Source organism: Cyanistes caeruleus, chromosome 9 (genome assembly GCF_971803275.1).
Source record: "Cyanistes caeruleus chromosome 9, bCyaCae1.hap1.1, whole genome shotgun sequence".
In the NCBI taxonomy this organism is placed as follows: Eukaryota; Metazoa; Chordata; class Aves; order Passeriformes; family Paridae; genus Cyanistes; species Cyanistes caeruleus.
The window spans coordinates 17,586,371-17,602,539 of record NC_141709.1 but is presented as its reverse complement, the minus strand read 5'-3'; the positions used below and the strand labels follow the sequence as shown (position 1 = coordinate 17,602,539).

General features: G+C 35.7%; 1 protein-coding gene across 28 annotated transcripts in view; it reads right to left on the bottom strand.

Annotated features, from left to right (window-relative positions):
* Positions 1-16,169, bottom strand: part of ARHGAP29 (Rho GTPase activating protein 29) — a 76,386-nt gene that overhangs the window by 6,013 nt on the left and 54,204 nt on the right. For 5 of the 28 annotated variants that reach the window (XM_086901853.1, XM_086901854.1, XM_086901852.1 and 2 more), the window contains exons 4-17: positions 13,102-13,198; positions 12,677-12,749; positions 8,802-8,862; positions 8,159-8,296; positions 7,809-7,873; positions 7,257-7,367; positions 7,067-7,147; positions 6,595-6,783; positions 6,213-6,350; positions 4,721-4,911; positions 2,754-2,920; positions 2,099-2,227; positions 1,833-1,931; positions 114-277 (exon numbers count right to left, since the gene is read on the bottom strand). In XM_086901853.1, the coding sequence (XP_086757979.1) occupies positions 114-277; positions 1,833-1,931; positions 2,099-2,227; positions 2,754-2,920; positions 4,721-4,911; positions 6,213-6,350; positions 6,595-6,783; positions 7,067-7,147; positions 7,257-7,367; positions 7,809-7,873; positions 8,159-8,296; positions 8,802-8,862; positions 12,677-12,749; positions 13,102-13,198 (1,703 nt within the window). Of the gene's footprint in view, positions 1-113; positions 278-1,832; positions 1,932-2,098; positions 2,228-2,753; positions 2,921-4,720; positions 4,912-6,212; positions 6,351-6,594; positions 6,784-7,066; positions 7,148-7,256; positions 7,368-7,808; positions 7,874-8,158; positions 8,297-8,801; positions 8,863-12,676; positions 12,750-13,101; positions 13,199-15,183; positions 15,561-16,169 lie in introns of those variants that run through there. The other 23 variants (XM_086901862.1, XM_086901863.1, XM_086901850.1 and 20 more) reach the window with 14 other exon arrangements.

Sequence of the window (16,169 nt, the reverse complement as noted above, 5' to 3'; positions counted from 1 at the left end):
AGTGATTATAGGAGCACAAACTCCAGTTTTTATATAGAAATGTAATTCAAGTTTCCAAAACTCCCAATTTTACATAAATCCCAAGCAGCAATTAAAACTAAATTTCAACTTACCTCCTCACATTCAGCTCCATGAAACACCACTAAGCTGTCACATTCTCTGCATTTAGATGGTGCTCTCAGCTTCCGTAGCTTGTGTGTTTGTGCTGCTTTGGACATATTAGCATTTCTAAAAGGTCCTGGAGAATTTGCAGTTTCAGATGTGAGATCATTTAAACCTGAAGAGAATTTCCCTGTTATAGTCATTTTAATATCTGCTATTGGGGCAGTATTTACTCTGATTTTTAGAACTGTGCTGCAGAACACAAGTCTGTAAGCAATGGCAACTACCAAAATAATCAACAATATTTCAATCACAAGGAGGTAAAACTATGTTGCAGTTCACATAACAGAGACATTAACTATCAATGTTGTGTAAAAGCAGAATCAAAGAATCATTTTTGCATTTTTAAGTATTCCATTTTCTCCTGTATTGTGGCCATGTGAAAATATTAGGACATTTAATTCCAACTGCCCTGCATCTCAGGCAACAATTCATGGAAGTTTAATTTTATACATTTTGAAATCCTGTACTAGAGGATGAAAGATGACATGTTTTGGCCTGTAGTGTTTCTGAAATACTTTTTAAAAAATATTTTGCAGCAAGGAAGAATTAACACACACTCTGGGCAGAAGTCACATAAAATAAAATAAAAATAAATTTTAAAAAAAATCACTGATTCTCAGTTTCCTCTAACAACATCCAAATATTTTCTAGAGGATTTTAAAACTGAAAAGAATAGCAACTGGTCCTTTTTGTGTCAAATTTTTTTTCAGGCAATTTATTTCAAAAGCTATCAATAACTCTGTGAACCAAACTCCTTTGTTTTACAGATAACTTAACATTAGCACATTCATGCTAATGACAAAATTAGCACATGCCCAGAAAGCTTCTTAAATGCTCAAGCATTGATTAAAGAATCCCACTCCAAGTGAAAGCTTCCATTCATTAACACATTGCCATGCTTTAAGTCTAGATCTGAACTAATATTGTTTACCACAGGTTCGTTCCTAGAAGGCAAAGTATACATTTAGGAAATAAGGACTAAGTGAAGAATTTCCTAAGGGCTTTACTGAGCAAGTGCCACAAATATTTCAAAATTAGTTTGTAAGTACTGTAGACATACCATAAAACTATTTCTGATAATCCAGTCATTCAGGTTCTATGTTGCCTGTGGCAACATAGTCATTATACAGTCAAAATTCACTTGAAAATAGAAATGGCCTGGTCAAATCTGGGACTGACATTACTGAACTCATTTATCTTAGCTGAAAAGGGTAAAAATCTCAGTTATTACCCTAAACATTTGGATCCACTTTTTCCCTATTTGCCACATATCAACTCTATGTATTTGTGCATTTCATGTTTGTGTAAAGTTTAGAAGTGATCTTACATAACTCAGTGCCATGCAGCTAAATTTAAATGCAAATGTCTGGAGGGAATGGTTAGTGGATCATTTGCTTTACCTCAAGAGGATGAAGACACTAGAAATGTTCTAACTATGGTTGCCCATACAGTAACCTAAACATATAGACAATTCTGCACCACTTCATTAAAATGACTTGAACATTATTCTTCATCTCTCAACCTCAAGTGGATGCATATTGTATTTAAAAACAAAGCTGTTGGCAATCACACCTTGTTAAAGTACTTTTCTTAAGAATATTAAAAAGAAAAGCCACACACTACCAAAAAGCACCTTCTGGGGACTTCAGGTACAGAAACAACATTACCACAGTCTGAAGGAGATGGTGGCTCTCTTTCATCAAGATCATCCGCAGATGACATAGTCCCAGTGGAAGGTGTTCGGGGAAGTCGTCGTTTAAAATCCCCTAGCAGATAAGAAAAATTTTCAGGAAGCTGTAAGTATCAGTCCCACCCAACTTCTGATTTTTCATTACATGCTCTGCTCAATACTTGCTAATTCAACAATGATGTCTTCACTAATGTGCAACAGTGCAGGAAAAAGACTTGAGTATAGCAGTGAGGGTAGCTGTACCTGGGCTGGCAGATGGAGAATCCATGGATCGGGACTCACTGCTTCCCCCAGCACTCTCAGAGTCACTGCACATTCCTCCACTCTGGTTGCCAACTGACCATGATCTGAATGGTGGTGGCCCTCGCACTGCTTTTGAAAAGAAAGGCCGCTAATTCCAAATGTCAAAGACAAAATTTATTATTTTTTAATTGAAAACTATCTGTGAGTATATGCAAAATAGGAAAATTTGCACAAGTGACAAGAATATGCAATATAGTGAAAAAAAACCCAGGACATATAATCCTGTAAAAGCTTCAGGAGCTAAGAAAATTCATTTCACAAGACCTGCAAATCAACATGGAATTTACAAAACCAATGGAGTTTCAATTGCCAGAGCTAATTGAAAGAGTTTAGTCCACTGAGTTTGACAGTACTTGCTGTCTGAATTGTATCTCACCTTTCTTGTCAAAGGATCTAGGTATGCATACAGGCAGTTTTCCATTTGTCCTTATTTTGCTCAAATACATAATGTTTTATAGGTTTTGAACTTCATAATACATTTATAACCCTTCAGTATTACATTTCAGACTGAGACACTAATAATTTCGTAATTTTTTAAAAATTATTTACTTATTTATTTAGAGACTGAGCTCCAAAATAAATACAGAAGAACTACCTTGAATATCTGTGTTGCTGGAAGATCTCTTCTCTCTAACCTTTTGTGAACGATGATAAACTGGGCTTCCCACATCATCTAATGTCTGAGCAGGAAAATCTCCTGAACACTGAGATAAGTTACCATGGGATGTATGGACGCTGTTTGTTGATTGCTTATTAAAAACCCTTCAGAAAGAAAAAAGTAATTTGAAGAATGAATAAGACAGAATTTAATGAAAAGTAATGTATTTTTTTTAAACCCTGGGTGCTAAAAATGCTATATTTATTTACTATTCAAGAACATACATTTCTGACATGTCATTCTCATAATTCAATTTAATCCCAAAATTAAAAAATAAAAATATTAAAAGAAGATTCATTTTCAATTAAATATGTCAGATTTCAATTAAGTATGTGTTTTCTCTCCACCCACAGCAGCTTTTCCACATGTCTTAATGTATTATAAATATTATCTTGCAGACTTTGAAAAAACAGCCTATCTGTTCATCTGAAGGTCAGAATAATCAGAAGCCATTGTACTCTATAATTATGCTTTCCCCCCCAAAAGATTCTCTGACCAACCATCAGGATCATCCACCTATAAAAAAATAGGTGTTCACATACTCTTCTTTTTAAATGCACAGAAAATGTGCTGGAGCTGTCAGAGTGTCAATTCATTTTGAAAATCCACTCTCACTGTAAGAACAGAATAATGTTAACAGTAATTAATGTAAAATGCTGAAGCACCCTGGGGACAAAATGGCCTGCTGGCCAAGTTCAGCAGTCAGGAAGCTGTTCCTTAATCAGTTATACCCTATCAAGCTTAAGGGAAACAGAGACTGAAAAACATTCAAATTTGCATTTGTTCAAGGAACAGTCCCTTAAATTAATGCAGACTCAAACAATAAAAATGATCAAGAACATGAAGAATCACAAGGCTATGACAAAGAAAACAAAAGTTGGGGAGAGAGGAAGAGAAAAAGCATGCTCCTATAAATGTCAAGCAGTAAATAGCTGGGAGAACACACAAAGTGTTGGAAATTTTATGCTCATCAGTTTCTCAGGGAGCTATATAGTTAAATCCCCTGAAGTCAAAGTTTATGAGCATAGCCTAAATCAGTCTTAAAAGGCAGGAAATTTACAGACAAGAATTAAGAATCTCAGCTTTAACTTTGAATTTCCTGCCTTTTGTTGGTAGAAGTCTGACTCAAGCATTTGGTTTTTTGTATTTAGTTTCCTTTTGAAAAACGATGACGACGCTTTCCTGTAGAACTGTGAAACACACAGATTGAAATGGATATTCTGGTGCTTTAGTGCCAAGATGTCTATTTTACAACAAATTAAAGGGGGAAAAGCATTTGGCATGCTGACACAAGGAGCAGTCTTTGTCTTGAAATCTTTACTTCCACATTAGCTGGATCTTCCATAATTTAACAATAAAAACTTCTATTTCATACAGGTTGGAAAAAAAAATAGGTTATAAGATGTCCCTACAAGTGGACTCTCAGTTTTTTTTAGGCACATAGCATGAGACAGACATCGAGAAACACTTCCTGCCAAGAAGTTGCCAAATGTAAACAGCATGAAAGAAGCTACTTTATGTAGCAGCAAGGCCTGTGAAAGAGGAAAACTATTTCTTCAGACTTTCTAAACTGATTATCAAGTTACTATTTTAATGTGGATACTGGTTAATATTAATTAAAATTTTGGACTTGGTAGCGTTGTGGCAGCAGTACAAGTCTTGCACAACAATTGTCAATGTTTCAGCAAGTATTATTGCATGCAATGACATTCTGCCTTAGAATTCAGAGGAAGATTTTAGTGTCAACATTATATATAATCTACCATCTAAAAGATGAGACTAAGAGAATAGTAAAGCATGGTAAAAAAACAGGATTCCTTCAGTTCCTCCAAAAATATTGTTTTATTGTTAAACACGTGTTGCATTCTAAACCTAGCAGTTGCCACCTGTACTTTGGCACTTACCCATCAACCTGGGAACTCTGGGTTTCAAAACAACCTGATTCAACAGGAACACCATCCTTTGGCAAACTTTTCACAAACTCTGAATACTGCTGACCAGGGTCATAGAGTTTGGCACTCTCACAGAGAGACTGACAGTTAACTGGCAGAGATACAACCTGAGCATGCTGCAGCTGGAACAGGTTAACTGTTGCCTATCGGGAGAAAAAAAAAAAATTATTTGTAGATCATTTATTAAACATTTCACTTACACTTTGCTCAACCCAAATTAATACTCTAACAGAAGATTATCTGAACAATAAGACTACAAAACGTCTAGAAAATAGTGACATGTTACTTTTTACAGTCAACTTTCAGGAGATTTGCACAAGCTTCATCTGTAACAGAGACACAAGTGTTTCTCTCCTCTCTGGCTTATTGAATCCTCCCACTAGCAAAGACAATTCCAATTGCTTCTCACTTTGGGTTGATCAAGATAAACACCAAGGGCTTTTGCTATCAAAAGGCTTTTTTCATGCTCTGGAATGAATATTAGTCATCACTACAATGATAAAGCAGTTGGAATTCCAAACCCAGGTGAGCCCTGTATCGTCTTGAGACATGAAATGGACAAAACTGTGTCCCAGCAGAAACTGACAACTGAACACTTTCTTCATTAAATTACCTAACACCAAATCTAAAAGATTTTATCACATGCCAGAGACCAGAAAAGGGGACACTGCATAACTGCTTCATCAGCTTTTGGGTTGAAAAGTAGTCTGCAATTTAAATAGATTTCAACTGACAAGCCTGTCTGTACTTTCTACTGTTCTTATGGGCTGGTTTTAGGGTTGCTCGTGGAGCAGGGTTAAGTCTGATGTTTTATTTTCCTCCCCCACCCCAGCATTAAATTTTCATTGTCTCATCTAAACAGAGAAACAAAAAAACCCAAAAAAACTAAAATCCCCAAACATCTCTTGGCATAATGAGTCTTACATACTTAAGCTTTTTTTTAAAAACTGTGCATGTCATATGCAGTTTTGACCATCGTTTCCCTATTACACCAATGAATTAGTACATTCCACCAGTCACAATAGATCCTGCAGTAACTGAAACTGACATCAAGGCTGAAGTGTGTTAATATCCATTCTGGGTTTGATCCAAATGCCTTTGCTAATGCACTAATCAAAGCAAAGAAAGCTCTACTCTTAAGCAACAGAGGAACACTACTGCCATCAAAATTTTGAAAATGTACTTTTATAAGGATTGTGTAGTCAGAGTGCTTGCAAAGCAACAGCTCATGAAACACCCAGAAATGTTCAAGACCCACCCCACCCCTTTTTTTTTTAAAATTCCTACCAGAAAGAGAACACAAATAGATTAAAAGTTTTCCTCCCTTTTCTTGACATCTGTCCTTTGAAAGCTTTCAACTTAAAATGGGGCTTTATGAGGGCTTCTCTTAATTTTAACAATATATAAATATCTGTGCAAAAGGTATTTTAAAAACCATGCTTACAGCTTTAAGAGTAAGATCACACTGAAAAATAAGCTCCCGAAGCTGTGTTAAAACATCACTTTTAACGTTTTCCAAATAATTTCTTTTTTCTTCAACCTCTGCCATGCTTGCTTTATAGTGTTCATTGGCTTCTTCGGCCTAAAGAAAACACAAGTATATAGAGTTAATGGACTCTATATTATATATATAGAGGCTGTGATACTAGAAGCAAGAAAAAACTCCACTCAGTATGCTTGTATTTGAGATTCCCTTTTAAGATAAAAACCCAAAGGAACACAGTATATTTAAATTAAAAATGTGAACTCAGGTTACTCTCCTTGGGAAAGCATGAATAAAACCAGTATAGACTTAACTTTAAAAGCAAGGAACAAAACCTCTTTACCTTTTGAAGAGCTTCCTCTTCTAGCCTTCGTTTTTTTTCCAGTTGCTTGCTGAAATCTTTCACAAAGCTTCCACTTGAGCTAAGATGTTCCTCCTCAGCACGAGCAGTACAGGATTTTGCCTTTTCATACTCATCTTGACGCTGCGTATACAGCAATTTGGCTTTTCTGAGAGCAGCTTCCAGCTCTTGCTGCAGAATGCAGCAAAAGAAAAAGAATAAACATTAATTTTTCAGTTATTTAACGTGATGCTTAAAGAGATTTATGTACAAGTCTGCATGCTGCAGTACCAAGTACATATTCATTGAAAGAACCTCCAACAAATGTCAGAGGGCCATGAAATGGACAGTTACATCTACTTTCATTAAGCCCTAGAGACTACGTATGAATTCAAGTGCATAACAGTCTAGTTTGGAAATTTCATCCTTTTGAAGAATTCTAGACTGAACTGCTAGATATAAAAGAATTACCAACCATTTTTTTCTGTTCTCGCTGCCAAAGTTCCTTGATATCCTTTCTTTGTCTATCCAACTCGTTCTTCCTTCCAAGAAGAGGCTAGATAGGAAACATTAATGGAGTACATTAAAGGCATATAGGCTGGAAGTCTGTTCTTTTAAATATTCTATAAAATTATATATGCTTTTGTCTTTTTCTTTAAGCATACCTGCACAAATTTGTTCGACTGGAGAGCAGCAGCTGTTTGTTGCCAAAGTTGACTGTTCTCGATATCATTTTGAAAAGCATTAATGAATATCGACTGGAATGGCATAAAGTCCTAAAATTACACAAAACACATTGATGTTCTAGGTTAGTCAGGTATAACGCCATTCAAATGTCTGTAAAAGTGAAGTAGATTTTCAATTAAATGTAGTAAATTATTTACTACAATAGGTATGAATGTAGAAAACTACTAATTTCTCATCAGTGATTCATTTTACTAGGAAAACACTCTGCAAGTCCAAAGCACAAAGCACACAAGATATTAGTCAGCAAAAAGAATGTTGTGGATCTGCATATTTAACAAAAATAATATTATATATATAAATTTCTGTAACAAATGGAAAGATGTAAAATGCGCATCTTTTAACCACTGCTTTATCGTGTAAATCAATTCTCTATCAGCTTAAAAATCCATCCTTCAACATCAGAGTTGTATCCTGGGCAAGCCATCCAATAAAGATTTAAGACTATGATAAAGCCCCTAAGGTATACTCACCTGGTGTCCAACAACAGCTTTAGCAGTTTCAGCCATTTTTGCTAAGTTTTTAGCACACTCCATTTCTGTTAAAAAAAAATTTCACAGTTACTGTTTACATTATAACACAACAACGGTTATAACACATGCTAAATGCTTCTTACAGTCTTCCTTTAACAGACTACAAAGGGGACCACCTTCGCTTTGTTACAGGCCTTTAATTATAGGAAATGTGTGATAGCTCTGTCCACTTCAGCTGAACAGCTATTAATTTAGAAATCACATTATTGACAGTCTGCAGCACAGAGGCCTGACAACAGATTTAATTTCATCATGACAAAGCTGATTAAATGCCAGAAAGAGCCACTCACCCAAGCTAAGCTTTTTTTCTACCCATGCGACTACATCCTTGGTATATTTTGACCATGCTTTAGCATAGGACAGAGCCGACTCAATTCCACTGTCATTTCTTAGGAGCATGCTATCAACCTCCTCTGCTCGAAGATGTCCTGCAAATAAAGCATCCAACACAAAGAAGTGATTTTTAGACATGACCACACACTGAGAGGAAAGCCAGTATTAGCCAACTGTGAATGCTTAAGCAGCTCTGATCTTGAGTCGGTCTTTAATGCTAGTTGACTCTAAACAGGACTGACAGAGGCTTTAGAACAAATTAAAGGGTCATAGTATTTTATCTGGAGTAGTCATATGGTCAGCATAACTTTCTTCAAGAAAGTGACCCAACAAAACACCAATTGTATGACAACACACAGAAGGTGCTTCCTGAATCACAGTTCTGCCCTGTCCCACCCCCCCCAAAAAAACCAACCTGGGTACCTGGGTTGGGTTATTTTCAGGAGAATGAAATCTTTGCAATGACTTTTTTTTTTCCACAGTGAAGTTGTAAAGGCAGCATAGGCATAAAAAAGTGACCAAGCAACTTAGAACATTTTTAGAAGAAAAAGCCCCACAGATTACAAATTGGTGTTTATCAATGTTAAATGAATGTCCTACCTTGAATATCATCCCTTTCATGCAGTGAACCCCCAGACTCCACAGAAAGATTCTCAAAAGACTGGTGTACAAAAAATAAAATATGAAGTTAGCAAAGAAAATTTCTCACTGGAATTGAAAGCTAGCAACATATATGGCATTATCTGCCTCTTTATTTTTTTTTCAGATAAAGCAGATAAAGCAAGCTGCACCATTACTCCCTCTCATCCAAGGTATAACATCTTTTAAACTCCCAATTGCTGTCAAACGAGAAAGAATAAATAGCAAGGAATAATTATACCTTTACATCAACAATCTTGAAGATCTGTGATGAAAGTGTTAAATATCAACCAGATTTGTTTAACAATTAAGTGAGCTCCAGCTTTTCTTAAATCCCTATCTACCTTTTGAAAGCCTTTTCACACACACCTAATGCCAGATATATAAAACAGACATCATTCTACAAGCCATTACAATTCTGTATTTCTTCCTCAAGGGAATAAATTTTTTTGGGAAATTATTTGCAGGTGGTGCACTGTAGACACAACAGCTGACTAGTAACACTTTGCTAATGAAGCCCTGACAAACAGTACAACCTGACAGAATGTAATCCAATAATAAAAGGAATTTAGCACATAATGTCATCCCTACCTTTGTCCTCACTGCTCCTCACTGCTACCCCTTTAATTGTCCAAGTTGAATTACTTGAAAACAAGACTGTGCTGTAGACCTGACTGCTCAACAACTTTAAAGGAATAAAAAGTTTGTAACAAATGCCCCCTTAAAAGCCAAACCAAAACAAAGACATCAAACCCTACATAATTTTAAACTGATTAACAACTTTTGAAAACTTTGAAGTACAAAGCAAAGGCTAAGATATAGCTGCAAAGTGCCCTTAAGCTTTGCAAGAAGAGCTTGTTTCCATTTAGATTTGGTGCTGGTTTATTTTCAGACATTCACTAAAATGAAGTACATCATCTTTTATCGATGATAAAAGTAGTTTTGGTTTGTAGGGTTTTTTTAATGTAAATGAAAACAGATCATAAATCAACATAAAAATCTCTCAAGAGCCATTGTTTACTTCACAGCAAAAGCAGCTTTTCCATAAACCAAAACATGCAAGGTATTAATCATCAATGACATCAAACAGAATCAAGCTACAGCCTAAAGATCTGCTTCATTCTTAAGAAAGTGAAATACTATTATACTGGCTGTCTAATACAAGAGAATTTTGACAAAATGGAAGGGCATTTCCAGAACAGGTGGGAAAGCTATCTGAAGCTGTCCCCAACTAAATTGGTAAGAACCCCTAAAATCTGAGTATAGCAACAGATCTATAGTTGGCTGCAGAGAAAGCTTGAACACTCTTAGATTTAGTTCAGATTTTATACAAAATATTACTGTCTTCAGGTAGATTTAAATGTTGTTAGGGAAAAAAATAATAATTAGGAAACCTCCATACTTTATATAAACTTGATGCACTTTTAAATTCTGGTGCTAAAAATTATTTCACATTTCTCTAATGTCTAAGACCGACATGATTGCAATCCTGAAAACCGTTCACTCCTTCCCAGTAAAACAGGAACACTAGTTAAGGAAGCTAATCAAAAATCACTCATTCTTTCACATTCACCCACTGCAAATATTTAATACCAAATTTTAGAAGCAAGTGAGAATGAATGCTTTTATCTATGTCCTACAACTTATTATCAGAATGTGATCCATACAGCTCACCCCCCTCAAGCAACCAATGACTCATCCCAGTAGCCCTAGCAAAAATTAAAAGCCTGACTTTTGTTTCCAACTTCAACCAGTCTCTTCTTTTTTTCCCCTCATTACCCAAGACTCTAACAGGCAAATCTCTTCACACACTTTGAAAATTTTATACTCCTCCTTTATTATGCTCTCAGATCTGCACAGCATCAAATAGCATTCAAATAGCTTGTTGAGTAATGAAAGGTCAGACACGTCTGTCTGGTCTCTTTCAGTATATTTTAAAGTGCTTTTGTTTTTAATTAAAAAATATCTTTGCTTCCACCTTGTACATCTGGTTGAACTACAAGAGCTGAAATGAGAACAATTACATTTGCTAAGAGGGGGTATACATATCATTTAACTTAAGATTCCAAGTGGAATGCCTTAAGTAAAGAATGTAGACTCCCCTGCAGTCAACAGAAGCAAGATCAGTGCTGCCCACCCCCATCCTTGGAGCCACCCTCATCAGCTTAATAAGGGAGGTCCCTAACTAAAGAGGCAATTAAAATATTTCTCCTTAATTGACCCTCAAAATATTTACATGTTAAATTCTACCAAAATGTTATGCTCTATTTAAAATACAGCTAGCTGCTATGATCAACCACTGAACACACACAACTACAGAAAAAAGTTAATACAGCTATTAAATATTTTGCATTTAACTCCTCTTAACACTCAACTCCTAGTTGGCCTCCAAATTGCTCTCTGAATTGTAGATTAAGGCAAAATTATTAACCTGTTGAATGTGTATTTATTTGCCTAAATGAAAATGCACTTAAGATAGATTTCTAAGAAACTGAACTATGTCACTCTAGCTGCTCCAAAATTTATAATTGTTCACCTTCACATTAGGAAAAGCATGAGATACTACAAAAGCAAGTTTTAAATATAAGCTGATGATTTCTGAAGCACCTAGAATGGAATTCCTTCTTCATTTCACTATATTAAAATTCCACCTAGGCCTTCTCCCCATCCCCATGTTCAGAAGAGTGATCTTAGAGAGAATCAATCATTTACTTCACAACACAACATATAAGACCATCTATTTCCACAGGCATGTATTTTTGAAACATAAAACCATTTCAAGATTAAAATGTTGGCAAATTCAGCACCTTCCTTCTGCTGGTGATCCAGTTGGATGAACCAGTAATTTTTCAAATAATGTCATTTATTTTAAATGAGATGCTGGGTTCCATGCTATTTTATTTCATACTTTTTATCAGTGACACAATTCAAAGTTTGCTGGAACCAGTTTTCTGAGTAGACTACTTTTACTCCATATTGTTAATGAAGGTAAGTTTTGTAGTACCTACAGAAGTAGCATTTCTGTGATACCACACATAGGAGAAATATAGATTATCAAACATAACCAAATTCTGAAAAGACTACTCAGCTGTAGCTGCATGGCTTGCTGCACACAAGCCTGTGTCAAGAAATGCTAAGTTGTAATTACATTTCAAGTAAAAAAAAATGCACAATCTCATATTTTTAACCTTGTTACAATTTAGCTAGTAATACACATTAATTATCAATTGTATCTTCCTTGCATGTAACTCTTAATTTTATTTGATTTACTGGTATGTCTGCCTCTCAATATACAAAAATTTGAAACAAAATTTGCTACTGAGCATTTTTCAATCATGCCTTCAGTGTGTTTAAAGGGAAGTTTGTGTTTTTCTTTGACTACCTCTAAGTCAACAGTTCTTTTAGTGAATTGCTGCTGAAACAGACCACAAAGTGGGCTCAGAAAGAAGAAAAGGTCATTTTGTCATGAATATGCATCTTTAAAAGCCAAAATGGAGTCATTAACCCTTTGGTTTCCAGATTTAACAGGTAATAGAGTCCTAACTACTTCACCAAGCAATCATTCAAGTATCTTACTTTTCCCTATTTATTTTCACTTAACCAATTTAAAAATCTCAAAAATAATGACAGCAGGTAGCCCTGTCAAGACATCACTATCATTTAGAATTAAGACTCAAGTATTTGAAACCTTGAAAACACATTTTTCCTGGATTGAATCTTGCTTTAAAACTCAGATGACTCCAAGTGTCCCAGCTCCATGATGCAGAGTTTGAGAGAAACTGAAGTCTCCTTTAACAGATATCATCTTACACTCCAAGAGAACGTGTTTAGCCTACCCGACTTCTCCGAGATACAGGAAGTCCCAATGACGAGCCATTGTCTACATCTCCCATAAGGAAGTCTGAAACACTGCCAGAAAAACAAAGAATTGTTACTTCATTACTTTACCTCACCAAGCAATTCTGAATCATTGAATTAAAAAATTCAGATAGTGTTACTAAGCCCTTTAAAAGTTCTGCAAACCATTTTTAGTAGTACTCATATTCTCTGCAAGTTCTATATCATCCTAGATTTCCTTATTAATTAAGAAAATTAATTAAGAAAAAAACCCAAACTGACAAAAACCCAAGAGTAGAATTGTTCTAGATGTAGCTAATTTAAATTACTTTATCAGAAAATAGTTGTCCAAAAGAAAATTAAAAGCTTTTGTTATTACAGCTCCACTAAGTTCTTTAAAAACTCCTTCTGTATTCCAACTTACACGTTTCCAAAGGTGAATGCCAATGTTTCAATGGAAGAAAATATTTCACTGAAGAGTTCTCTCTTGTTTTCTTCATTAACTTCTTTGAAGTTCACCGCTTGCAAAACAAAAGAAAAGAAAGAAAAAAAGAAAACCAAAGGGTGAGCGGTGGGGCCAATTAAGCAAGTTTACCAGGCCTAGAGACAAATTTTATACACAAAATCTCCTACAGAACATACAACATTATGTTTTTCTGAATAATTGAAAAAACATAGTTTTAAAGAAGATTAGTAAGAAAGTAAACACTAAAGGAAAAAAATTAACACAATCCAGATGCTTCCCACAATGAAATCAGATTACTCTTGCACTTCCTGTATCTTCCCACTAAGGAGCAGCTTTGTGTGAAAATGTTGGTAATGCATGGACAACAAAAACAGTCATTTACCAGCTAGAGACAAATCACACAGCAGCACCACCAGCACAAAGCAGCTCACAAATGCAGTCAGATATTGGAAAAGCTGTTTCTTTTCTGAGCAGAAATTTCAGAATTCCAAACAGAAGCAGTAGGGGTGCCTCCTCAATTGAATGCAATCCAGAACACAGCATTTCTAGCTTGAGTACAGGCAAGCAGAAAGCCATCAAAAGGTGGTGTCTGCTGCAAAACCCTTCCATTTATTAGCTTCATAGTCTGGCAAAAGCCCCTTGGTTTTTCTTGTTTGGGGGAGAAACTCAGCATAACTATTGGTGGTCCCAAATAGGAAGGAGTGTTCCTGAACAAACTAGATGGTTTAAAAGTGGTGATCAAGTACTTAACCACTCAACACAGCCTTTAGCACACTTCCATGGCAAGCTAAAATGAGACAAGAATGATTCATCCAGAGTTTCTATTAACAACTACTAAACAAGAAGAGGGAGGGAGAAAGGACAAGACAAAAAGCACGACCATTTTTGTCTGTTTTCAACTTAACTCCATAATCACCAGTGACTGGGAGATTTTTTGTAGAAAAGCTGCATACATTCCTTTGAGCTGAAGCTGTATCCTCTGGAGGGAAGTTTTTCCCAGAGTTACATTGTGAGAAATGACAACTTCACATTAGTATTTTATTTTACTTTTTTTATTTTTTTTAAGCAATGCAATATTCTTTATTCTCTAGATGTGTAAGTCACATATGCTCACACCTATTTCAGAGATACTGCAATGACACATGTGCAGGTACTCAACCCACATCACAGATTTTGCAAAATCTAACAAGGTTAATTTGTCTTCCTTACATTTCAAATACAAATAGAATACAGTGACTTGTAGAAGTAGCAAAAATAAAGTAATGTTAAAACGTTGCCCATTCTATACAAATTTTCTCAGCAAATTAACAGGCTTTAATCTTTAAAAGTATTCAAACTTCCTGCCAGGTGCCTAAATACTAATGGGTAACAAACAAAGAAAGTACAGTAATCTGCTCCCCCATTAGACTTCCTTTGTGAAAGGAAAAGTTTTTAACCAGTAAAGTAACACAGTTAAATCCATTCCTTTTTACACAGTATGTCAACAGACTTGATAAACATTTCAAAACAACTATTTTCTAGACAAAGCCGTTACAGAAAACACATATTTTTTTCATGGGCCATTTTTACAATAACTTGCAGATACAAAATAATGTTGTAATAAGCCTACAGCAAAAAATAATTATCACATATTACAATAACATTAACAGTCTCTGTTGACACAGCTCACTACTAAATTACAGCTTCTCCTACCTCTTCGTTTGGCTATACTTTGTAATTACACAAAAAAATGCCTCTGGCACCTTTGTTTGAAATGAGATTTGATAAAGCTCCACAGATGGCTTCTTTTTAAATAACTTGGTAAATAGCAGTGGATTTCTTTTTTTTTAATTCAGATTAGTTGAAAGCCTCAACTTTCCAGAAATAATGCTGTGCATAAACCTTGCATTCCAAATCATCAAGCAAAAACAGTCACAATGAGACCTATTGATTACCAGCTCCTAATGACTGGAAAAATCATTTAACAGCCGGCACTAAATGCAAACTGCTTCAAAATTAGAAGGAATTAGCACAAATTGTCTTTGCATTCAAAGCACTTACCATGGAAACATTCGTATATTCCTTAGCTGCAGTGTCTTCGGAGAGAGAACAGTTCTTCCACTTAGTTAACAAGACATTAATATAGAGAACCTTTCCCTAAAGAAATGCTGTCTGTTTTACTCTGCCTTCCTGTTCCAGGAAGAGTTTTGTTAAGCTTTACACTTTATATGCCAAAGAAATCCTTTCTTTTCAGGATCCATTGCAGAAGGAATAACAAGTCTCAAATTTTTCAGATTTACTTCTTTTCACTTCTCCTGAAACAGGTTAGTCTAATCTCTAAGTAATTCAGTAGAATATCACCAGCTTTTTTCTAGCTTACCACCACTGGAATGCTGATGTACTTAACGTCAACTTTAAACCACGCACTCTCTTTCCCCAGGACATCCTGACTGCACACAATAGCTACTGACAACAATGAACTATAGTAATCTTGCCATGTCTGGAAATGACAGCTAGCTATCTATCTATAGTTCTACAGATTTCAAAGTATACAACTAGACAACTCTTAAGCAAGATTTCAGGTGACACATAATGAACTTCAAAACACCATATTACAAGAGATACATTAAAATCCAAATCCAGTACCAGAAATGCAAGCTTGTAGTGGATCTCTACTTCCAAAGCTGTCTTCAAACTGAGGCGGGTTTGGTAATCTCATCAAAATGCTGCAGTAGGCTGCAATTTCAGCTCTTGGGTCATGCCACCAATACTTTTTTCAATTTCAATTTCTGGTTCCCCAGACCAGGCTGGGGAACCCAAAACAGCCCTGAAGGTTTTGGAAGTGAGAATCCCAGAAGCTGAAGCATTGCCTGAGGACATTTGAGCGATGCTTCTAAAATGAAGAAAAAGCTGACAGCTGTTAAGACCAAAGGGCAACCAGGGCCTTTAAAAGGTGATGGATAGTTCAGTGAGCTTTCAGGCACACAGCCACGGGACACAGCCATGCTGGAGTCTACACGAGTTCGCTCACTGCCTCAACCCTGCTG